Source organism: Microcaecilia unicolor, chromosome 12 (genome assembly GCF_901765095.1).
Source record: "Microcaecilia unicolor chromosome 12, aMicUni1.1, whole genome shotgun sequence".
NCBI lineage: Eukaryota > Metazoa > Chordata > Amphibia > Gymnophiona > Siphonopidae > Microcaecilia > Microcaecilia unicolor.
Genome location: NC_044042.1, coordinates 14,014,116 through 14,038,344, shown reverse-complemented (window position 1 = coordinate 14,038,344; position 24,229 = coordinate 14,014,116). Strand labels below are relative to the sequence as shown.

Sequence of the window (24,229 nt, the reverse complement as noted above, 5' to 3'; positions counted from 1 at the left end):
GATTTCTATAGATTCTACATGGAATGTTGCTATTCCACTAGTAACATTCCATGTAGAAGTTGGCCCTTGTAGATTACCAATGTGGCCGCGCAGGCTTCTGCTTCTGTGAGTCTACGTGCAGGACGTCAGACTCACAGAAACAGAAGCCTGCGCAGCCTTCTACATGGAATGTTGCTAGTGGAATAGCAACATTCCATGTAGAATCTCCAATAGTAGCAACATTCCATGTAGAATCTCCAATGGTATCTATTTTACTGTCATAGTAATGCTTGAATGTTTTCACTTATATACACTGTCAGCTAGCACATTTGCTTATTTCCGATCTGAGGAAGAAGGGCAACCTTCGAAAGCTAATCAAGAAATGTATTAAGTTATGTCCAATAAAAAAGGTATCATCTTATCTTTTCCATGTTTTATTTTGTTTGATTTCTATTGATAACCTTAAGAGTGGACTAACACGGCTACCACACTCCTCTACTTAAGATTCTACATGGAATGTTGCTATTCCACTAGCAACATTCCATGTAGAAGTCGGCCCTTGTAGATCAGCAATGTGGCCGCGCAGGCTTCTGCTTCTGTGAGTCTGACGTCCTGCACGTACGTGCAGGACGTCAGACTCACAGAAACAGAAGCCTGCGCAGCCTTCTACATGGAATGTTGTTAGTGGAATAGCAACATTCCATGTAGAATCTCCAATAGTAGCAACATTCCATGTAGAATCTCCAATGGTATCTATTTTACTGTCATAGTAATGCTTGAATGTTTTCACTTATATACACTGTCAGCTAGCACATTTGCTTATTTCCGATCTGAGGAAGAAGGGCAACCTTCGAAAGCTAATCAAGAAATGTATTAAGTTATGTCCAATAAAAAAGGTATCATCTTATCTTTTCCATGTTTTATTTTGTTTGATTTCTATTGATAACCTAAAAAAAACAAAAATTGGTGGGCTACCTACTGCACTAGCCTAAATGATGGATGGAGGAGATATCTGCTGTCCTCCCTGCTGGAAGGAGGATAATAGTCCATTGGTCTGGCATTTATGAAAAGGAAGCTTTGTTCCTGTCTTAAGTGACATGTAGCTTCCATAGCACACCCAATTCAACTACGGTAGGGGACTTGGGGCCCCCCCTACAACTTTTGATCTTAACAAAAAAAAAAGCTACTGTTGAACCATTAGCCAACATAGGGAACAATTTTTTTTTTTTTTTTTGCAAGGAATGGCAATATAGTGGAATAAAAATTGAAGCTTTGAACCCCAGTTTGCTGTCTTCCCTTTTGAGCTTTCCTTGAATGACATTGAGCAAGTAGTTACTTTTCCCAGGGCTCAAACTTTGCTTGGAAGCTTTTGGGACAGGGGCTTACAAATGCAGTGAATGTTTGTGCAGCATAGAAATGGTGCTTTCTGAACATGTATCAAATAGGAGAGAGTTTGGCATCCTCACCAGCAGCAGAGCCAGTTCGTTGCATTTCTGATACACTGTCTTAAGACCAAATTTAGTTTGTGTATCATTGTGTATCGCATCCGAATCTGCACTACCCAAGTTGCTAAGGACTCAAATACAAATCAACCTACGCATCCAATTTTTCCTACATGAACGCATTACCAAAAGCATTAAACTACGAACCACCACCTAAACTTCTGGAAAACAGTAAAAACTAACCTGTTTAAAAAGGCATACCCTACTGATCCAACATAAATGCCTGATCTCTGCAACACAACAAAACTAAAGTACGTAACGGACATAACACAACTCTTCCGTTATACGATGCCCTAATGTGGCTGTGCCACATGAACTTTATCTTACCATAACATCACTTTGTATTTGTTTACACCGGAGTCTGCAAACGCTTCTCAGGTACAGTGTAAGCCACATTGAGCCTACAAATAGGTGGGAAAATGTGGGATACAAATGTAACAAAGAAAGAAAATAAATTGTGCGTTAACTGTGATGTTTGCTTTTGTCTTTAGATGACATTGCCCTGGGGCACTCTTTCTACACTCAGACTGCAGTGCAGATCACAGAGCGATGATGGCCCCATCCTGTGGGTGAGGCCAGGGGAACAGATGATCCCTACAGCAGATATGCCAAAGTCCCCATTCAAACGTCGCCGGTAGGTAATTTTTGTTTGGGTTTTGGTTTTTTTCTTTTTTTGTCTTAAATGTAAAATACTTTTAATGTTTTTTTCCTGGAAATTAATAAATTTAAAATATAAAGCAATACCTCTTTTTCGACTCCTGCTATATTTGTTTGGATTTTGGGAGCGAAATTGATCACAGATTGACAGACTGTTTTGGCCAAATTGCTTTGTCCTGCTTGTCATTTATCAGTAGTGACTTCAATGTGGATGATTTCTGAATATGAAAGTGATAGCAGGAGGAAGCCTGCTTTTTATTCGCATCATTCTTGGCCACAGAATTTTCAATATGTCTCATGAAAGTTGGAGGAACCTTTTTCAAATTAAGAGCTTCAAAGGTTTTCCAATGAGTCGCTTTTCTATATTTGTAACTTCTGATGTCTGAGTGTTTAAGTACAGGTTCATGCTTATTTAGTATTTAGCTTGCACCTTTCAAGTGATAGCTCAAGGTAAGTTACATGGTACACTAGGTGTATTTCCTTGTGCCTGGAAGGCTCATAATCTAAATTTGTACCCGAGGCGATGGCGGGTTAAGTGACTTTCTCAAGGCAAGGAGGACTGTCTGTAGGATTTGAACTCTGATATCTCTGGTTCACAGCTTGATAGTGGAAACACCTCTGTTGGGGGCAAGAGAAGGTGAAAATACTCTGAAGAAAAATAAATTTAAAAAAATTACAGCTTACACAGGGATCATAACCTGTGAATTATTCTGTTCTAATCTCTGTAGTAAAGGTTCTCGGGCACATCCAGCCAGTTAGATTTTCCAGACATCCACAATGAATACACATGAGAGAGATTTACTTACTCAGGAGGCAGTGCATGCACATTCATTGTGGCTGTCCTGAAAACACTAGGTTGAGAACCCCTGCTATAAGGAGAATAGAATAATTTGCAGTTTATAATCCTTGATTAAGCTGTCTTTCCCCCCCCCCCCCCCCCCAGTCTTTAGAGTATCCATACCTTCTGCCTCCAATAAAAGAGGTGTTTCCGCATGGGATGCTGAGACATAGCATCTTAGTCGTCCCTGGAGGAAAGGGGGGGGGGGGGGGGGTTAAATTTCATTATACACTTGGTTAACATGCACAATACAGCTGATATTTTCTTTGTTAAAATATCAGTTTGAGGACAGCCAAACTTAAGCTAGCACACTAATTTCTCTAAGCTAGTGTAAGCCACTTCAGGAAATGCTGTTTCTGGAAAAGACACATTTTATCCTGGATATGTAAAGGATTGGGTTGGAGTGGTGGTCACAAATTTTGACTTAAAACAAACAAAAAACCAAAATACACATACTAAATGGAATATGTTTTTGGTTTTTTTTTTGGAGGGGGGGGGGGGTGTTGGCCTGGCAGTATTTCCCCATCCCTCTTAGAGACTAATTGAGTTATCATCTATGTGTTCCTGTATTATGTGTTGTCTTTTATTCATGGCACTGTTCCCTCTAAGCTGAGCGAGTGTCCTCCACCTACAGTCCTGCCAGTGGGTGGTACTGTTTTACCATCACACTTTCAATAGTGAGGCACAGGCAACTCTACAGGACTCCAAGGAAATCTGCCTGTGTCTAGTGATTGAAAACACAATATTCAAGCACTGCCCCCCCCCCCCCCCCCCCCCCACCGACGACAATGCAGTTCCAGGACTCCCAGTCAGCTTAGAGGGAACAGTGATTAATGGCTATCCAAGGTTCCTGCTTTCTTTTATATCCACATAAGCTCAGCCGTTTACAGTAGTGACATCCTTGACCAGAGGCCATAAATCACAGCCCACTACTGTGGACCCTGAGTTTACAGCAGTCCTTCCTGCAGAGTAGAGTGACCTGACCTGGGAATAGAACCTAAGTCCTCTGAATGCCACTAAAGTGTATCTCGTGTCTTTAAAGCCATTTGAGTCTCTAGTAGATATCTCTAGAAGAACGGAGGTGTAGACTTGACGGCGTATGGCCAGTGTTGGGCAACCATTATGCAGAGGGGCACTATAAGTGGATTTCTGCCCTCTTGATATACTGAAATAAATACATTGTCTTGCGTATGGTCTGTTGATGGAACCGATGTACTGGTTAAAGGATAACTCTAGGTGGCAGTATATCCACTTACAAGAAATATTTATTCAGACTGAAAGAATTGTCTAGGACTGTTTCAGCAACCTGCAACATTTTAGATGGTTAAACATACTGTTATTTAATCCCTCAGGTCAATGAATGAAATAAAAAACCTCCAGTATCTACCTCGGACCAGTGAACCCCGGGAAGTTCTGTTTGAGGACAGGACAAGAGCACATGCCGATCATGTGGGACAAGGGTTTGATTGGGAGAGCACAGCTGCTGTGGGCGTATTGAAGGCCGTACAGTTTGGAGAATGGTAGGCAGAAGGCTGAGTGTAATCTGATCAGTCCATAATGAAAACAGAATACTGGAAAGTGACACTTTTTTTTTATTTCATAGTATGCAGAATTCCAAAGGTATATTTGGATAGCCTATGGCTAAACATTTGCATAACTGTCCTTTATGTAACTTCTTCCATGTTCCACGATTAGGGTAAGATGGTATTGAGCACTTGACCACCATTTACCCCTGGTTAGGGTCAGTGTTTCTCTGCATTATGCTTTATCTTAACTATAACTTTTAGTTTTTGGTTGAATGCTGCTTGAGAATGTGTGAACTCCGTCCTTTGTATGTTTTTGTAGTTCTTTTCTTTCCTTCTTTGAGTTTGTACCAGGGGCATAACTAGGTGGGGCCACGAGGGCATAGGCCCCCGCAGATTTACCCCTGGCCCCCCCTGCTTTCACCCCTGACAACCTTCCCCCCGCCACATTCGATCTCCCCTCCCCCGCCACCACCATCAGGTACCTTTTGCTGGCGGGGGTCCCCAACCCCCGCCAGCCGAAGTCCTCTTCAGTGCCAGTCTCCGGCGCGTTGCTGATCTGGATTCTGTTTCTGTGAGTCCTGATGTCCTGCACGTAGCAACACGCAGGATGTCGGGACTCACAGAAACAGAATCCAGATCAGCGAACGCGCCAGACTCTGACACCGGCGCTGAAGGCGACTTTGGCTGGCGGGGGTTGTGGACCCCCACCAGCAAAGGTACCTGGCAGTGGCGGGGGAGTTTTGGAGAAGGGGGGGGGGCCTAAAATGTGCCCACTCACCTCGGGGTCTGGACCCCCTCTCCCGCCGAAGTCTGGCTACACCCCTGGTTTGTACACCAACCCGTTGTCCAAGTCAGTTTGGGTGGTATAACAAGTTTTAAGTAAACTGTGCACTTGTAGGAGAAGCCCTTGGTACACTGGCCGTTTTATATTCAACAGTAGAATGAAGACATACTGTACTATACTATTGGGAAAGAAATTGCAAAATCGCCGAACCCTCACAACACCAGCGTAGAGCTCCACTAAGCCCAAACAGTCACTGCTTAATTCTGAGGACAGAAAACCACCATCCTACCCACAGTGAGGAACTTCCCCATGGAGACTGACACAAACAAAAAATAGCAACACTGGGCCTTCAAGACTGAGACAACAGTATTTTATTGATAAATGACCCGACACGGCCGTGTTTCAGTGTTAAACAACGCCTGCCTCAGGGGTCAAGGTTTGGGTTTAAGTTGTGTGAAGTTTGTATGACTCCAATGACTCAAAAAAAATGGGGACAGAAAAAAAACTTTTAAAACCAGGCGATGCTGTAATATAGAACATCCACGATGTAAAAAAAACTCCTGTGTTAGCCTTATCCTTTGCAAAAGAATTAACACAGGAGTTTTTCCGCATCGCCTGGTTTTGTCTTTTTTTTTTTTTTTTCTGTCCCCATTTTTTTGAGACATTGGAGACATACAAACTTCACACAACTTAAACCCAAACCTTGACCCCTGAGGCAGGCGTTGTTTTAACACCGAAACACGGCCCGTGTCGGGTCATTTATCAATAAAATATTCCTGTTGTCTCAGTCTTGAAGGCCCAGTGTTGCTATTTTTTTGTTTGTGTACTTTCTATGTATACTGGTTATCCTCTCCGATTGCCATGGAGACTGACTCCATGAACAGAGACAGACTTCGGAGAGAGACCCACAACCCAACGGCTCAAAACCCACCACATCTGGCAGCTACAAACAAAATACACCAAACTAAAATAAACAACCACTAACCACCACAAACTAATTTACTGCAATGTGGTAACTGCCCCACACCCAATGACCTCGACAAAAATATCAAGCCAAGGCATTAATACACCCAAAACCTATAGATTCATCAAACCGATCCAAACTAGCAAGAAACAACTGATCATAGCTCATACTGACTGAGAGACCCTCAAAATAGGATACTTCAATGCCAAATTCACCATAAACAAAATCAAAACCGTCAGACCTCATCAAGGGGGAAAAAAATCTGCATAGTTGAAACATGGCTAGCACCAGAAGACGTAAATATGCAACGATGGCTACATCTGCCAAATTTATACCATATCGCCGAAAGCAGCAACACCTCCCGCATCCTATTTCAAATAGTCAAATCTCTCTCGAAACCAGCACAATCACACATAGAAACAAACTGCCAAGGATCTATTCAATTTCTTTAATCCAAACCAGAAAAATGAACTCGATACCGAAAAACCCCATATTACTCGACAGATGACATTCCAGCAGATTGCTTCTGGTCCACCTTCACACAACCCACTACTGCGCAACTCACAACGACCATTCCTTAGCATCCCTCCGGACCGGCCCAGGATTGGACTGATGGGTTGTGCTCGCCTACCAGCAGGTGGAGACTGAGAAAAAAACTCTGACTCTAGAGAGCCAATAAGAGCCCTGGTCATGTGACCCTAGCCCCAGTATTTTCTCAGTCTCCCAGCAGGTAGGAAGCGAGCCCATTAGTCTCTCTTTATAGGATTTATATCTATGTAGATTGGTATTCTGGTTTTTTTTCTCTCTCATTTATTTCTGTGCCTGGGGAAGTTTATTAGAGGCTTTTTGGTGCTTTTCTCTGCTGTTGTCAGCCTCTGGGGTGTCACACTCGGATGTTTCCGGGTCCCTCCCCCAATCCTCCCCATCTCCCTAACGTTCTCTCAAAATTATTAAAAGGGAAGGGCCACCCTTTCTGAGGAAAGGTGTTTTGCCTTTGGGAGAGGCAGCCAGGTTGGAAAAAAAAAAAAAAAAAAAAATCGAGAGAACTTGCCCCACTGACTGAATGAGCAGACAGCTCTGTTTGATTGCAAGGGAATGCCTTGTTGGCTGTGATTCAGCTGTGTAAAAAAAAAAAAAAAAAAAAAAAAAAAAAAAAAAAGGGGAAAACTGAAAAGTAAAGCTGCAGCATTGTGTTTCAGCCCTCTTTCAGAGTAGTGCTGTTTTTGCTTTAGCAGTGCCGTTATTTATTTATTTAGCAATACCTCGCCGGGAACTTGCGCGAACCGCGTCGGCGCGTGCACGGGTTTTTCCCTCCGAAATGTCGGAGAAGTTGAAGAGGTGCGCTGTATGTCAGCGGCGAGGCGTTAATGCCTCAGGCGCTTGTAAATACTGCACGGCGATTGATGTTTCTTCTGCCCCTCTCCCTCCGTCGACTTCGGGGTCCGTTTTGGCGGTTGGCCCTTCTTCTCCCGCGACGGTGTTAGCGTCGACAGTGGAGGCCTCAGATTCGGGGGGTAGCGCTGGAGTTTTGGCGCGAACGGCGGCCATTTTGAGCCCAGCTCCGGTTCTTTCTGCAGGGGGTCCGTCTGCTTTGCGCAGCTCTGCGACCTTAGCTGATACAGAATCGGGAGTTATTTTACAGGCTGCCAGCTCTCAGGCAGGGGGGTTTCCTCCTGAGTTTGTTCTACAGATGTATCAGGCGTTTTTAATGCAGAGGGGCAATTCTGGTACAGCAGTGTCACAAGAACCTGTCACTACTACCCTCCCTCCCAAGAGACCTAGGGTTTGGGACATGCAATTGGAATCTCTTTCAAATCAGGATCATGATATGCCCCTTTTAGAGGAGGAAGAGGAATTAGTGGACAATTCTTGGGAAGATTCTTCTTTAGATCCAGACGCTGTACCTTTGGCTCAGGGGGAGGATCCTGCGGTGGCTAGAGTGTTCCATAGAGAGGATTTGCAGGATCTCATTTCTATGGTATCCTCTACTTTGCATTTTGAGGATCCCCTTCCTGACTCAGGGGTCCGAAAGGTGGATATTTTGGTTAAGGGTTCCAGAGCCTCCACAAAAACTTTCCCTATGCATCAAGATATTTGGGAGGTTATTAAGCCTCAATGGGAAGTCCCGGATGCGGCCTTTCGCCCCTCTAAATCGATGCAGTTTCTTTATCCTCTGCCAGAGGCTGATAGAGCCTTACTTAAGCTTCCGGTGGTAGATGCTGTGGTCTCGGCTGTTACCAAGCGCAACACGGTTCCAGTGGATGGCGGAACCGCGTTGCGCGATGCTCAGGACAGGAGACTTGACACTCTTCTTAAGAATAGTTTTCATGTTTCTTCTCTGGCGGTTCAAGCGGCTATTTGTGGTTCTCTGGTGGCCAGAGCTTGTTTTCGTTGGGCGGAAAGAGTTTTGGACCGCTCTTCTGATGATTTAGGAGCCATTGATGTGGAAGTGGCTAAGATTGAGACGGGCTCTGCGTTTTTAGCTGATGCTCTGTATGATCTGTTGAGGGCTTCTTCTGTCCTTGGCCTTGGGGGTCGCTGCCCGTCGCTCTCTTTGGTTGAAAGGTTGGTCGGCGGATGGGGCGTCCAAGTCTAAATTAAGTAAATTCCCTTTTAGAGGCTCCTTTTTATTTGGTGAAGAGTTGGATAAGTTGGTTCAGTCCCTGGGGGATTCTAAGGTCCCGCGTCTTCCGGAGGATAGACCTCGGCAGTCTAGTCGCGGGGCTTTCTTTGGTCGGGGTCGCATGCGTTCTTTCCGTAGATTTCAATCTGATAGGGGTCCTCAGTCTCAGAAACCTCGTTTTTTCAACAGGACTCAGTCCTTTCGCGGTTTCCGCAGAGGAGGTAGATTCTCAGCTGCGAGTTTTCGCTCCCCTTCGCGGGCTTCCCAATGAAGGTGCGAAGGGCTCTCCTCTGATTCCCGTTGGAGCTCGGCTGGCTCAGTTCTATCAGAGGTGGGCCCAAATTACTTCGGATCAATGGGTCTTGGAAGTTATTCGAGACGGTTATGCCTTAGAATTCGCAAGGCCCATTTCAGACGCCTTTCTGGAGTCTCCCTGTCGCTCTCGTCTCAAGGCGGAGGCGATTCGGGAGACTCTACAGAGGCTCTTGGACCTTCAGGCCATTTGCCCTGTCCCGCCGGCGGAGCGCAAGCGGGGTCGTTATTCCATTTATTTCGTGGTCCCAAAGAAAGAAGATTCCTTTCGTCCTATTCTAGACCTCAAAGCTGTCAACCGGGCGCTCAAGGTGACAAGTTTTCGTATGGAGACTCTTCGGTCAGTAATAGTAGCGGTGCGCAAAGGGGAATATCTCACTGCATTAGATCTTACAGAGGCGTATTTGCATGTTCCCATTCGTCCGGCTCACCACAAGTTCTTGCGATTTGCGGTTCTAGGTCATCATTTCCAGTTTCGAGCGCTGCCTTTCGGTCTTGCGACAGCACCGCGCACATTTACCAAGATTATGGTGGTGGTGGCAGCGGCCCTCCGGAAAGAGGGCATTCTCGTCCATCCTTACTTGGACGACTGGTTGATAAGGGCGAAATCTTATCAAGAAAGTTGCCAGGTCACGGAACGAGTGGTAGCGTTCTTACAGTCCCTAGGTTGGGTGGTGAATCTATCCAAGAGCAGTTTGGCTCCCTCGCAGTCTCTCGAGTATCTGGGAGTTATCTTCGATACGGCGAGGGGTCAAGTTTTGCTTCCGCAGGGCAGGATTCTGAAGCTCCGGTCGCAGATTCTGAATTTGATACATCACAAGGTCCCTTGTGCTCGGGATTATCTTCAGGTTCTCGGATCCATGGCTGCCACGATAGAGGTGGTGCCTTGGGCCAGAGCTCACATGAGGTCTCTTCAGTGGTCTCTTCTGTCTCGGTGGTCGGCGCAAACGGATTCGCTTCTGAAAAAGTTGCCTCTGCGCAACCGGGAACGCGTCTCGCTATTTTGGTGGCTAAAGATGCAGAATCTCACGGTAGGGATGCCATTGGAGTCTCCTCGGTGGATTCCGTTGACGACAGACGCCAGTCTCCGAGGCTGGGGGGCTCATTGCCTAGGTCAGTGGACCCAGGGTCTCTGGTCTCCGCTGGAAGCAGCTCAGTCCATCAATTTTTTGGAGACCAGGGCGATTCGGTTGGCTCTTCAGCACTTCAAGTTTCTCCTGGTGGGCAAAGCAGTACGAGTGCTCTCGGACAACGCCTCAGCGGTGGCTTACATCAACCGCCAGGGAGGAACGAGGTGCCGTCTGCTGTGTCGAGAAGCGGAAAGTCTTCTCGCCTGGGCAGAGTTGCACCTCACAAGCCTCTCAGCTTCCCATGTAGCAGGAGTGGACAACGTCCAGGCAGACTTTCTCAGTCGTCACACTCTCGATCCAGGGGAATGGGCTCTCAGCGATCAGGCGTTTCAGTTGATAGTACTCCACTGGGGTCTTCCAGTGTTAGATCTTTTCGCCTCAAGTCTCAATTCCAAAGCTCCTCGCTTCTTCAGTCGCCGAAGAGATGCAAAAGCGGAAGGGGTCGACGCCCTCTTGCAGAGGTGGCCCTCCGGTCTTCTTTACGCGTTTCCTCCATGGCCACTAATAGGTCGTCTCCTGCAGAGGATCGAGGAACACGGGGAGCCGGTAGTGTTGGTAGCACCGGACTGGCCTCGGCGTCCTTGGTATGCGGATCTGCAACGTCTGTTGGGGACGACTCCTCTCCGACTTCCAGTGCACAAGACCTTGCTGGTACAAGGGCCTGTTCCTCATCCAGACCCGGCTCGATTTTGTCTTACGGCCTGGCTCTTGAACGGGCCCGCTTAGCTAAGAAGGGTTTCTCAGCTCCAGTAATTTCCACTATGCTTCGCTCTCGTCGGCGTTCCACCTCTCTGAGCTATATTCGCACCTGGAGAATTTTTGAGGCTTGGTGTACAGATGCTGGCATTGTTCCTTTTCGTGCGTCGGTACCTCAGATGTTAGATTTTCTGCAGCGAGGCTTTGATAAAGGACTTTCGCTTTCTTCTCTAAGAGTGCAGACGGCAGCTCTGTCCTGTTTCAGAGGAAGGATTCGTGGTAAGTCTTTGGCCAGTATTCCCGAGGTGGCCCGGTTTTTGAAGGGAGTTAGTCTTCTTCGTCCTTCGGTCAGGCCAATCTTTCCATCTTGGGACCTTAATCTGGTCCTTTCGGCTCTAACGAAGCCGCCTTTTGAGCCGTTACTAGCGTGTTCTCTGAAGGATTTGACGCTTAAGACAGTGTTTTTGGTGGCTATTGCATCGGCCAGGAGAGTCTCAGAGTTGCAAGCCTTTTCCTGTAGATCTCCATTTCTGGAATTTTCTAAAGAGCGAGTGGTACTTCGACCTGTTCCTTCTTTTTTACCCAAGGTCGTGTCTCGGTTTCATATGTCCCAGTCGGTTTTCCTTCCTGTGCTAGGATCGGCCTCAGGCACGAGGGAGCAGCAGAACTTGCGTACTCTGGATGTTAAGAGAGTTCTTAAACGATATATCGCAGTTACGGACGATTTCCGTCGCTCGGACCATCTTTTTCTCCTTTTCGCTGGGCACCGCAAGGGCTTGTCAGCTTCTAAGCCCACTTTATCTCGGTGGATTAAGGAGATGATAGCGTCTGCTTATCTTTTAGCAGGCAAAACGGTTCCTGAGGCGCTTAAGGCTCATTCAACACGAGGGCAGGCAGCCTCATGGGCGGAGTGCTCCTTGGTGCCTCCAGAGGAGATCTGTAAGGCGGCGACTTGGTCTTCTCTTCATTCCTTCTCTAAGCATTACAGACTTGATGTTCAGTGTCGTCAAGAGGCGGTCTTTGCATCCCGAGTGCTCACAGCGGGTTTGCTGGGGTCCCTCCCGTAGGACTACTGCTTTGTTACGTCCCATCAGTCCAATCCTGGGCCGGTCCGGAGGGATGCTAAGGAAGGAGAAATTAGACCTTACCTGCTAATTTGCTTTCCTTTAATCCCTCCGGACCGGCCCAGGCCCCTCCCGAGTGCTATTTTTCATTCTACATTGCTGTGTACAGATATTCAACTGTCGTCTTCAGAGCTGTTCTGCAAGTTAGACAGTTAAAGGATTTGCATACTGTTCTCCAAGTTAAATGGTTATATACTTCATTATGTTATGCAAGTTGAACAGTTTCAAGAATTTCATAGTTTTATGTTATGCAAGTTGAACAATTTAAACAAGTACAAAAAGCTGTACATAATTGGCCATACCTCAGCTCTGAAACGAGTTGTTGGTGAGCCCTCTGTCACGGCTAAGCCGTAGTTGTAAGCACGTTTATCTGGTGCTTCCTGGCTGCTTGGATTCCTCATGGCACAGAATATAGGTTCTTCTTTTCCTTTCTGCTTTGTTATTCAAATACTGAGGCTAGGGTCACATGACCAGGGCTCTTATTGGCTCTCTAGAGTCAGAGTTTTTTTCTCAGTCTCCACCTGCTGGTAGGCGAGCACAACCCATCAGTCCAATCCTGGGCCGGTCCGGAGGGATTAAAGGAAAGCAAATTAGCAGGTAAGGTCTAATTTCTCCTTTCTACAGAAACTAACCCACATCTATCAGCCTAGAAGACCGCTCAAGTCCGCAGAGGACATAAGACTCAATGGCAAATCCACAGAAATACTGACAACGGAAAACCTTTAACACTATAATAGGAGGCAAAGGCGCAGAACTCTGGAAAACCCTCCCAGAAAAAATTACACACGTCCTTCAGAAAAGCAACCCAAACATGGCTTTTTTTTAAAAAAAAAATGCTTCGGATCCCATCTTCCCAACCTGTAACCAACCATTATCAGCCAAAACCAGGAACTGTGTGTGCCATACCGCCAACCTTATTCAGATAATGTTTACTGTTAAAAACGGAGGGGTCCTTTTACTAAGTTGTGGCAAAATGTGGCCTGCGGTAGTGTGGGTGCGTGTTTTTGGCATGTGCCTGGACGGTTTTTACAGCGTCTGGGGTGGAAAATAATTTTTTCAATAGGCCAGGAAAAGAGCTTTCGGTAAAATTGAAACCAGCTCGTGGCTATTTACGGCCTGAGCCCTTAATGCCACCCATTGATCTAGTGGTAAGGGCTCGTATGCTAAACGCGCAGTGACCAGTCAGCGCACGCCAGCTGCCGATTGCCGCTGGAAATGCTGTTTGCGGTAGGAAATTAAAATATATATCATTTGTCCTGGCGGTATGGGCATTAACCAAATCCAAAATTACCGCCCGGAGCATGCTAGCTGGCAGTAGTCTCGTTTTGCCACCTGCTGCATGCACGCAGAGCCCTACCGCGCCTTTGTAAATGGGTCCCTGATGCCCTCTGTTTCCCCAACTGTACATATGAACCCTTCCCGTGTACACGTTTTGTGCAGGATCAGCACTGCAGTCTTACATATCCTTTTGTGTACTTTTCTCTAGTTTTGAGGCAGGCTTAGAATATACAACCAGTATGAATGTGTAAGGATAGATGAGCACAAAGCAGCATTGGGTTATCTGTTTTTATTATGTATTGTTGTTGAATTTTTCTTTTCTGATTATGTATAGGTGGAATATAACTTAATAAACTGTAAAATTTGGTACTGAATTAAATAGTGGGGTTGGAGCATACTTCTCACAAGTCCAGCTATTCCGAGCAGGTGGAATAAAGACTCCCACTTGCTTGAAGTGCAATTTAGCTGATAACTCTTTATATCACGGGTTTTGGGGATGTCCGCTTATAAGATGCTTTTGGAAGAGGGTGGTGGCATTTCTTTCTCTTATGCTGCCGAAATGTGTACAGGGAACGCCTGCCCAGGTGGTGCTTGATTGTCCAGACACATTTAGAGGGCTTAGAGCGGGAGAAGCCTTGCTGTGTCGCAAGCTTTGCTTGATAGCAAGAAAGTGCATCTTGCAAAAATGGGCCTCACAGGACAAGCCAGAATACTGGCATTGGCGAAACCAAGTACATCAGGTAATTACTTGGGAAGCACAAGAGGCTAGAGGTTCTTATAAACGTAAGCTCCGATTCCTTGGGATCTGGAACCCCTACTTGGCCAAGATAACACAACGGGGAAGAAGTCTAATCCTTAATAAATTATGATTAATATTATACTTAAGACTGGTGCACGGTGGGGAAAACATTGTATGGGTATATAGGGAGGGAGGAGGGGGTAGGGGAAGGGAGGGGGATATATGAGTTCAAATATAATACAAGTAACTTATGTTGTCAGGGTGATATACCAGCAGAATATATTGTGTATAGGTGGTTTTGGTGTTAGTGGTTTTGTACTTTGCTGTTAATAGGTATATACTCTGTATCACCAGATGGCTTTTTGTTTCTTGGCGGAGTCAAGTCATCAATAACAATCGTTGAAATATAGAAAGTTAAACATAGAACACAGTTAGGGAGGGGGGGGGGACGGGGATAAAAGTTATAAATATTTGATGGCTGTACATAATGCAGTATTTTTTGAAGTGTTGCTCCATTGAGTTCTGTTGAATTGCACTGAAGCCGCTATGTTACGGTGGACTTGTACTTTTCGATTTGTCATCAATAAAAACCATTGAAACATAAATAGTGGGGTTGCCTTGGCATAGCTATGCAGATGATGGTAGATCTCTTCAGTATTAACATCACTTGAGGAAACGTTTTGATATTCATTGGAGCTATAGTTTTAAGCGTGTATCAGGAAGGACGACTACCTATTGGCTAAAATTAAATACGGAAACAAAACTATTCTGTTACGGGTGGGAGGGAAAGTAAACCCTTTATCAACTTACTCCAAATCTAGAAGGCAATAACCGTGTCCCTTCAAGCAACAGTGGAGGTTAAAAAGTTTGGTTCTGCTTTAGAAGGGAAGTTAATTACCTGGTATCTTCAGTATTCCAGAAATTATATCCTCTTCCCCCAACATGGATCCAAGTATTTTACTTTATCTAGCCAAGATTTTTAAAAAGAAAAAAAAATCAAAACCTTATTCATATAGGGAACGTAAGTGAGTAGCACAACATTGTGTTGTTTTTTTTTTTTTTGTAGATATTCAGTCCTAACATAAATCCAGAATACACAAAGGATATTGAAAATTAAATGTTAGAACAGAACTGTAATCTACTGTGCTAACCTATAAATATTAAGATTGTTTAAATAACCACGTTTTAAGGCCCACCTTCCGTTTTATCTTTGAAACCTCAAGTCTTAGTTCCGGGGAAGAGCATTCCACAAAACAGGAGCAATGCAACAGAAAGCAATATTATGGGAACTACCTAACCATAGCCCGGTAAATGGAGGAGCCACCAACAGATTAGCCTGAGAGGACTGCAGTACCCAAGATGGCTGATGTGTAAATGTGTGGTGCCTATATACAGTAGTAAGCTTGGTATGCCAACCTCGATGTCTTGTACTTAATACAAGCCGGAGCCAGTAGCCAATACTGTTCCTGCAGAAGTGAAGATAATATAATGACAATGTACGTGATTCTGAAACGCAAAACGAAGCATCGCCTTCTTGATGTATTCTATCTATTTTGTTTAGGTACATGCTGTAGTCACCACATTGCATCTCAATAGCTCTTTAGCAGCTAAAAAATGCCGGTCATCTTATACGCCAGGACAACATGATGACGTATACTCCATACCAGTCCGTCCTCAAACTATCTGATGTAACGCTTACAATTTAAAGACTAGTCTATTGTTTCTATATTTAAACCTCTTATGATCACTGTTCCACAAATATATACATTTCTGTACCCTTCACCAATGCCAGTCTTGAACCACAAAATGCAGATCTTCCACCCTAGGGTGTGCTGCATTTTACTCTTAACTTAGAATTGTGTGCATTATAATTATGTCCCCATGAAGAAGCCGAGGATTCAGTGAAACTTGGATCCATGTTGGGGAATAGCATATATGAAGAAGGTGGTTATTGTGTAAAAAGATCTGGAATTTTTTACATCATGTATAGGAGTGAGGTTCTTTACTGGCATGTACTCGTGCAAGATTCACTGGACTTAAAGATAAGCATTGTTACTGCTTAAGATAGTTGTGGAATTGAAGGTATGTGATTTTTGGGTTGAGAAGGTACCTTTCATGTGGTAATATTTTAAGCACAATACTTTCCTGAGCACACAACACATTTTTAAAGAATTTATGAAGATTGAATATAAAAATTATTGTGAAATTAATTGGATTGAAGACAGGACTATCTAAATTGCGTGGACAGACCATTAATCACTGTGCTCCTGCATGTGAATCCACGCTTGTTAACAAAGAACCTTGAAATAAAATTTGCTTTCCCACCAATGTGGTGAACTCTGCTTTCATATTCATGCCCCAGTTGACCCATTTTGTGAATATATTCTTTTCCTGTGTGTGCAGTGTGCTGTCAAAAAAAACAACAAGAACGGAAGATGTACAGAAAGACCAAACTAAAATCACAGGTGTAAAAAAGCCAAATTCCTTTATTAAGACCCTACACGGTCCGTGTTTCGGCCAAAGAGGCCTTCTTCAGGGGTCATTTAAAATTTCCTTTATCTGTCTGAACCATGTATTACAGTGATCTTCCACGCAGGAATCTTTGCTATTGGCAAACGGGGCTGCAACGTGGTATTAACCGCCAGGAAACATTAGGAGACGTTTTGAGGGCAGAGTTTCAGCATAAGGAAGAATTTGTTGAACTGAAATATGTGTTTTCTGTAAAACTAAAGCGTTGTCGCTCCGTTGGTCAGCAAAATGAGGGCACTTTGTTAGGTATCACAATTTTCATATGCCTAAGGAAAGGACAAAATAAACTTAAGGACAGCACCATCAACCTTAACAATTTAAGTGAAGATCACTGTAATACATGGTTCAGACAGATAAAGGAAATTTTAAATGACCCCTGAAGAAGGCCTCTTTGGCCGAAACACGGACCGTGTAGGGTCTTAATAAAGGAATTTGGCTTTTTTACACCTGTGATTTTAGTTTGGTCTTTCTGTACATCTTCCGTCCTTGTTTTTTTGGTGTTTTTTTACGGGAGATTTGGACTCTCTTTGTCAGTGTGCTGTCAGGTCATCCACCATAGAGAGATGGCTACATTTTTAAAAGCACATTTGAATTGCTTTAATAGTGAAGCATGATGACTATTTTGGATGTAAGCTGCTTTGAAAGGTTACCATTGAGAGCAACAAACTGAAGCCTTGACTGAAATCCTGCAAATGTTTTCTAAATCCACCAGCCTTATAACCCGCTCAGATCTGAGTGTCTGCTTCCTGTGTCTGTAGGAGCGACCAGCCCCGCATAACCAAAGATGTGGTTTGTTTCCACGCTGAAGACTTCACTGATGTTGTGCAGCGGTTGCAGCTAGACCTGCATGAACCACCTGTGTCCCAGGTATGCTCGTTCAAGATTGTATAACTGTATTCTTATTTGTATTGCCAGCACTCTTCTCATTCTGCCTCTCTCTCTTCCCCCTCTCCCTGCCCCCCAATAGTTTGTTAAAAATGGCCTTTCACATAGATTTCTGGCTTGGGTTGCCAGGCAGCTGGCCTTCATCTGGCTTGTTTGTGTTAGGAACAGCCAAACCAGCTTCTCAATTTTTTTTTTTCATGTTTGTTTTTATAAACATAAGCATTGCCAAACTGGGTCAGACCAAAGGTCCATCAAGCCCTAGTACCTTGTTTCTGACAGTGGCCAATCTAACAAAGTACCTGGCAAGATCCCAAAAGAGTAAAAACAGATTTTATGCTGCTTGTCCTAGGAATAAGTAGTGCATGGGAGTGGAGGAGTGGCCTAGTGGTTAGGGTGGTGGACTTTGGTCCTGGGGAACTGAGGAACTGAGTTTGATTCCCACTTCAGGCACAGGCAGCTCCTTGTGACTCTGGGCAAGTCACTTAACCCCTCCATTGCCCCATGTAAGCCGCATTGAGCCTGCCATGAGTGGGAAAACGCGGGGTACAAATGTGACAAAAAAAAAAAGTCAGTCTAAAGGGCTTACAGACTTTTCTTGTAGGAAGTTGGCCAAACCTTTTTTTTAAACACTGCTATGCTAACTGCTTTTACCACATTCTCTGGCAGCAAGTTCCAGAATTTTACGTGTTGAGTGAAGAAATTTTCTCCAATTTGTGCTAAATTTACTACTTAGCATCATTGCGTGCCCTCTAGTCCTTTTATTTTTGGAAAGAGTAAACAAGCAATTCATTTTACCTATTCCACTCCATTCAGAATTTTACAGATGTCTGTTATATCTCCCCCTCAGGGGTTGCATCTCCAAGCTGAAGAGCCCTAGTCTCTATAGCCTTTCCTCATGGGGAATTTGTCTCATCCCTCTCATTTTCGTCACCTGCCTCTTACCCTTTTTAATTCCATTATATCTTGTACCCCACATTCTATTGCTGTTCTCCCTCCTTCAGGTTTCTGAGCTGCCTGCTTTAGCTTGTGCAGAGGTTACAGAATTTCACTCCTTCGTACCAAGAGGAGTAGTACAAGAAGCTAAGGTTTAAGACAGAAAGAAGGACCAGAATTAGAGATTCCAGTGCTGTAAATATTGATCCACTTTCCTTGTCTTATGCATTTTGAAAAATCTTTGCAAATCTTTAAGGCTAACTAGCTTGCCAAAATTATCAATTTGTCAATTACACTCCAGATGGCAGGCTAAAATATGCATACTACTACTCATCTGAACAAAGTCATTTTAACTTATGAAGTGGAGGAAAAGACTTTCAGTACCTTGTTCGTGACAGCAAAAAAAAAGGTTACTGAAAAACCTCCACTTCCTTTTATTTCCTGATTTCAATTTACTAATCACTCTTTTTGTTATAAAAGTTCTATTTCTTTTCAATATATTTCATTAATATCAATTTGTTGACGCTAAATCATTGTGGTAACTTGGCTTTTTTTGTCAGCAAGACTGATCCAAAGAAGTTTTCCCTCTGACCCATCCCACCCGTGCAGAAAAATGAAGTGATGTCAGAGGAGGCAGGACAGGTCAGATGGAAAGCTTCCGGGGCAGGCCACAGGCAGCATATGTGCAATGCTGCCACTTCAGGGACCAACAGAAGGACCACCTTTATGGTATACTGGTAGAGGGAATTTGAGAAGGGGGAAAGATGTAAACCCCAGGTGGAAGTGAGCTGCAGACCTGCAAGTAGAATTGGAGGGGCCACTGATGGAAGCTGTGACCAAGGTGAGCTCCAGCACCCACGAGAAGAGCATGGTGCTGTTCACCACCAAGTTTGTGTCGTTGCTCGTGGAGGGGGAGGTAGGGAGGGGTGCTGGACAATGGGAGGAAGGAAAGGAAGAGAGAATGGATCTGGGAAAAGAGGAAAGAGAGGGAAGGAGAGTGGAGGAGTGGCCTAGTGGTAAGGGTGGTGGACTTTGGTCCTGGGGAACTGAGGAACTGAGTTCGATTCCCACTTCAGGCACAGGCAGCTCCTTGTGACTCTGGGCAAGTCACTTAACCCTCCATTGCCCCATGTAAGCCACATTGAGCCTGCCATGAGTGGGGAAGCGCAGGGTACAAATGTAACAAAAATAAAATAGATACTATTGGAGATTCTACATGGAATGTTGCTACTATTGGAGATTCTACATGGAATGTTGCTATTCCACTAGCAACATTCCATGTAGAAGGCTGCGCAGGCTTCTGTTTCTGTGAGTCTCACAGACTCGCAGAAGCCTGCGCGGCCACATTGGTGATCTGCAAGGGCCGACTTCTACATGGAATGTTGCTAGTGGAATAGAATCTCAAATAGTAGCAACAGCGGAGTGGCCTAGTGGTTAGGGTGGTGGACTTTGGTCCTGGGGAACTGAGTTTAATTCCCACTTCAGGCACAGGCAGCTCCTTGTGACTCTGGGCAAGTCACTTAACCCTCCATTGCCCCATGTAAGCCGCATTGAGCCTGCCATGAGTGGGAAAGCGCGGGGTACAAATGTAACAAAAAACAAAAAAAGGGAGAGATTTTGTATATGGAAGTGGAAGGGGGTTGGGATTTGATATACCACCTTTCTTTGTTACAGTGAAAGCAGTTTACATATTATATACAGGTACTTATTTTCTTCCTGGGGTAATGGGGGGGTTAAGTGACTTGTCCAGAGGGAAATTAATACAATTCCTATAATTGTGCGATTTAAATCTCAAAAGATTTTTATCGAAATGCAGCTCTACTTACATTGTCAATACAGTACACATTAAACCATCTTAATAGCATAGGATGTAAGAGATGAGACACATAGACAGATGAGAGTAATGTGTATAAACTCGTTGAATTTATACTAACAGCTTCAACTTTTGCAATTTCTTCTCAGTGCGTTCAGTGGGTCGACGATGCCAAGCTTAACCAAATGAGACGGGAAGGTATCCGTTATGCCCGCATCCAGCTGTGCGACAACGACATTTACTTCATCCCCAGGAACGTCATCCACCAATTCAAAACGGTGTCTGCCGTGTGCAGCTTGGCCTGGCACATCCGGCTGAAGCAGTACTGTCAGGGGGATGAAGGCGGCCCCGGCACTTTGGACTGCAGTGTCTCTGCAGAGGTGCAGCCGGAAGGAGATCCTGGATGCAGAAGCCCGAAAAGGGAGCCTCCCGATGCCATTACAGAAGTGGTGCAGCTCGCTGCGGCAACAGCTTTAGCCTCAACATCTGGACTTGTCCTGCGGCCACTTCAGGCGCCAGCTCCAAGGATCGAGTCGGAGCAACAGCAGAGCCCAGAAGAACCCTGCAGATTCCCTGTGTAGTAGCAGAATACGGAGAAGCACTTGTGTATATTCCGGGATTTTTTTTAAAGGAAAAAAAAGAAAACTTTTTAAAAATTTTGACGTGAAGTTATAGTTTTTATAACTATCTTATGTTTAAATTTTAATTGAGGAACTTTTTGCCTATTCTGTAAGGAAAGATGACATTCCACAATGTCAGAGCAAATCTTTTTTACACAAATTATAATTATGCTAGATAGAATTGTATTTCATTTTTTATATATATGTATATTATTTTTGTTTTTACTTTTTATCAGTGGCCTGCCACTTTTCTGTTCTAAGGAATGAGGCTATTTTAATCCTGATCTATCAGGATGCAAATTCCTAACCAGTTTCCCCCTATTCCTCCCCCCCCCCTCCCCACCCCCCTTCCAAACTAAGAAGCAGCAGATTCATGAATTGCTTGCAGCTGTCACAGAATCCCTGGTGTTGGTTTTTGGGGTTTTCTGTTTTGTTTTTTGTTTTGTTGTGGCTTAAAATCTTTTGTTTTTAAGAGGAGGAAAAGAAAAGGAGAGGACTTGCCATCGAAAGTGCTGTAGCTGTTTTGCAGTTTTGAGTTCTGACGCGGAACAGTAGGGCCTGGAAAACGCTTGTAAGGTTTGAAATCGGTGGCTATAGGAACCTCTGGTCCTCATGGGCTGCATGTATAGTAAGTCAGGTTGTCAGGGTAAACCTAATATGCATAAGTTTCATTCATTACCTTGAGTATGTACAAATGTCCCTTGTGTAATTCATTAGGGATATCCTGAAAAGCCTACCATTGTGTGTCCTTGAAGAATTGGGGGTTCCCCACACTTGCTCCTAGGGGGTTGGTTAGTTTGTCACTTAACCACCACATGCAACTTAAAAATGAAACAAAAAAAAAAATGTAAGATGTCTGTAGGGGGCTTGTGGTCCACAGCACTTTTGAAAGTATCCTATTGGTCGTGTAGTGGTTTGGTTTAGGATGCTACTGTTGATGCACTTCTTGAATCTGTCCCGTTGTCAGTACTGCTTTGCGTCTCTCAGCACTTAACTGTTGGCCTCGCGAGAATCTGAAGGCCATATCCGTCTTAGCAAGTCTTGATTGTTATATATGTAATATATAATAATTTTTTTTTTCTTGGCGTCCGTTTATACTGTTCTGAACCAGCAGCTGTTATCTCCTTCCTACCAGTAGATGGAGATAGAGAAAACTGAATTGAACCAGTGACATCACCAGTTATGATCTGTGGTGCTTGCTGGATCAATCCAATATTTTTCTCTACGAGCAGGTGGTAGGTTGTGCTGTGATGCTCTGTCGCTGGCCACAGCCTCACAGCATAGTCGAGCCTAACGGCCACTCCCCGATCACAGTCTCAAGACTGTACCTGGTTGAGCTCAGAGCTTGGCTCCACAGCCTCCAGTTGCACCCCTTAATGCCCGTGGGCGAGGCCTTGGCTTGGCCCGAGGGATGTTGCCTGAGGGGTGCCCCCCCCCCCCCCCCCCCACACACACACACACACACACACAGTGCTCCCTCTGCAACTCCAGGATGCTTAAATGACCCTTCAGATTGCCCTGGGCAACCTTTTTTTTTTTTTTCCCTCTTTCAGGGAATAAGGCTTTTTTTGCTACTCCTTTCCCTTGTAAAGGGGTGGGGGTGGGGGGGGGAACAGAACAGCCCTGAACAGGGAAATCCCTTACCTCCTGATTGAGGGTTTTCCCTATCATTAAGGGAATTCCCTTAATATGCAGTCCTACAGAGCCTGGGATAGAGCAGCATCTGGCTCCCTAGGTCAAGGCAGTTTCAGGCAGCTTGTCAGGCCCGCACCTGCCTGACGTGTGGCCGGGAATGTCCTCCTGGAAGCGCTGTTCTGTGCAGGAAGTGGCAGCTCAGCACAGTTGCCGGTTCTGTCTGCACACAGTGCAATGAGCCATTTCTGACTTTGGAAAGGCGGTGGGGGGGGGGGGGAAGAGTCCTCCGGAGTTAATGGGTGCTCTCCTTGCCAAGACATTGGGACCTGTGGTCCTGATTTTCGGTGGAAACATCAGCCATTTTGTCTTCCATGGGGATTTAATTTTGGGAACCTGTCCCTTCCACATCAGGGCTATGGGGGTGGGGTGCCTACTTGCCCTACCCCCTTGGGTCCATTTTTTTTTTGGGGGGGGGGTTCTCGATGGGGCCACGGGGTCCCTAGAACATTTTAGCTTCAGAGTTTGGCAAACTTGGACCAAAGCCAGTTGCAGTCAGAGAGGGGTCCCCCCCCCCCCCCCCCCCACTTTCTATGGGGCCCTGGTTTGGGTTTTTGGATTTTGTGGTATAGGACCAAAGGAGGGGTGCCTGAGACGTCTATTCCCTCAGAGTAGGCGAGAAGAGGACTTGATAGTCTTCTCAGACTGCGGTCCACAGGGGACTGAAGAGTCTGAGGCTCCCTCGTCTTGGGAAGCTGAGGAGGCGCGGTCCTATGTGATCTCCTTTTCAGTGGTAAGAGCTTTCTCGTCTTACTGATAGGTTACTAAAGCCCTTTCTATGCTGCAGACTCTGTTGAGGGGAATTGGTGGACCCCTAAGCATTTTCCTCTGCACAAGGCTCTTATCCACGTAATGGTGGTGAAGTGGGAAAATCCAGATGGCCCCTTAGAGGTGCCAGGATTCTGGATCACCTTTATACCTTTGCTATGGAGGAAGTTGAAAGGTATTGGTCTTTCCGCAGATAGGTGCTGTAGTCATTGTGGTCACCAAGGTAAATGCTGTGCTGGTTTCTGGGGGCTCAGATCTGAAGGAGATCCACCTGGCCTTTTCCGTGGGGACATCGTGTTCACGCAGTCATTTGTGGTGGCTATGTAGCAAGAGCAGTACTGCGATGGTTGCAGCAGCTCCCAGAGGCGACTTGGAGTCGGGAACAGCGCTTTGGTGGTTGGATGCTGGTGGTTTCCCAAAAGCTGTTTGTCGGCTAACTTTTAGGGGGTGGTTACATATGGGAGGAGCTGGAGAAGCTGGTGAAGGATATGGTGGAGTCATGCCTCTCTGGCTCTCTGAGCTGTAGCAGAAAGAATCTGTGTTCCTCCGATTCCAGGGATACACTAGAGGGTCAGGGGGTTTTGACATTCCTGTCGCTTTGTCTCGGGAGGACATGGCAGGCCCTTCAATGCAGGGTTTCTTTCATAGCCCTCAGAAGGGTCAGGGGGCCTCCAAGGCATCTATTGTGAGATGGATTAAGGTGGCTATTAAGTCCACCTACATCGGTGTGGGTCGTTGGGTGCCTGAAGGCCCACTCGACCTAGGGCTTGGGTATTATCTTAGGTGGAGGCCCAGGCTGTTTCGCATGAGGAGATGTACAGGGAGGCAACATGGTCT

General features: G+C 45.3%; 1 protein-coding gene across 1 annotated transcript in view; it reads left to right on the top strand.

The window, feature by feature from the left end:
* Positions 1-21,778, top strand: part of RSBN1 (round spermatid basic protein 1) — a 58,793-nt gene extending 37,015 nt beyond the window's left edge. Inside the window, 4 exon segments of the mRNA XM_030220628.1 lie at positions 1,973-2,115; positions 4,329-4,496; positions 17,440-17,548; positions 20,462-21,778. Coding sequence (XP_030076488.1) covers positions 1,973-2,115; positions 4,329-4,496; positions 17,440-17,548; positions 20,462-20,893 — 852 coding nt within the window. The 3' untranslated portion in view covers positions 20,894-21,778.
* Positions 21,779-24,229: the final 2,451 nt, after the last annotated feature.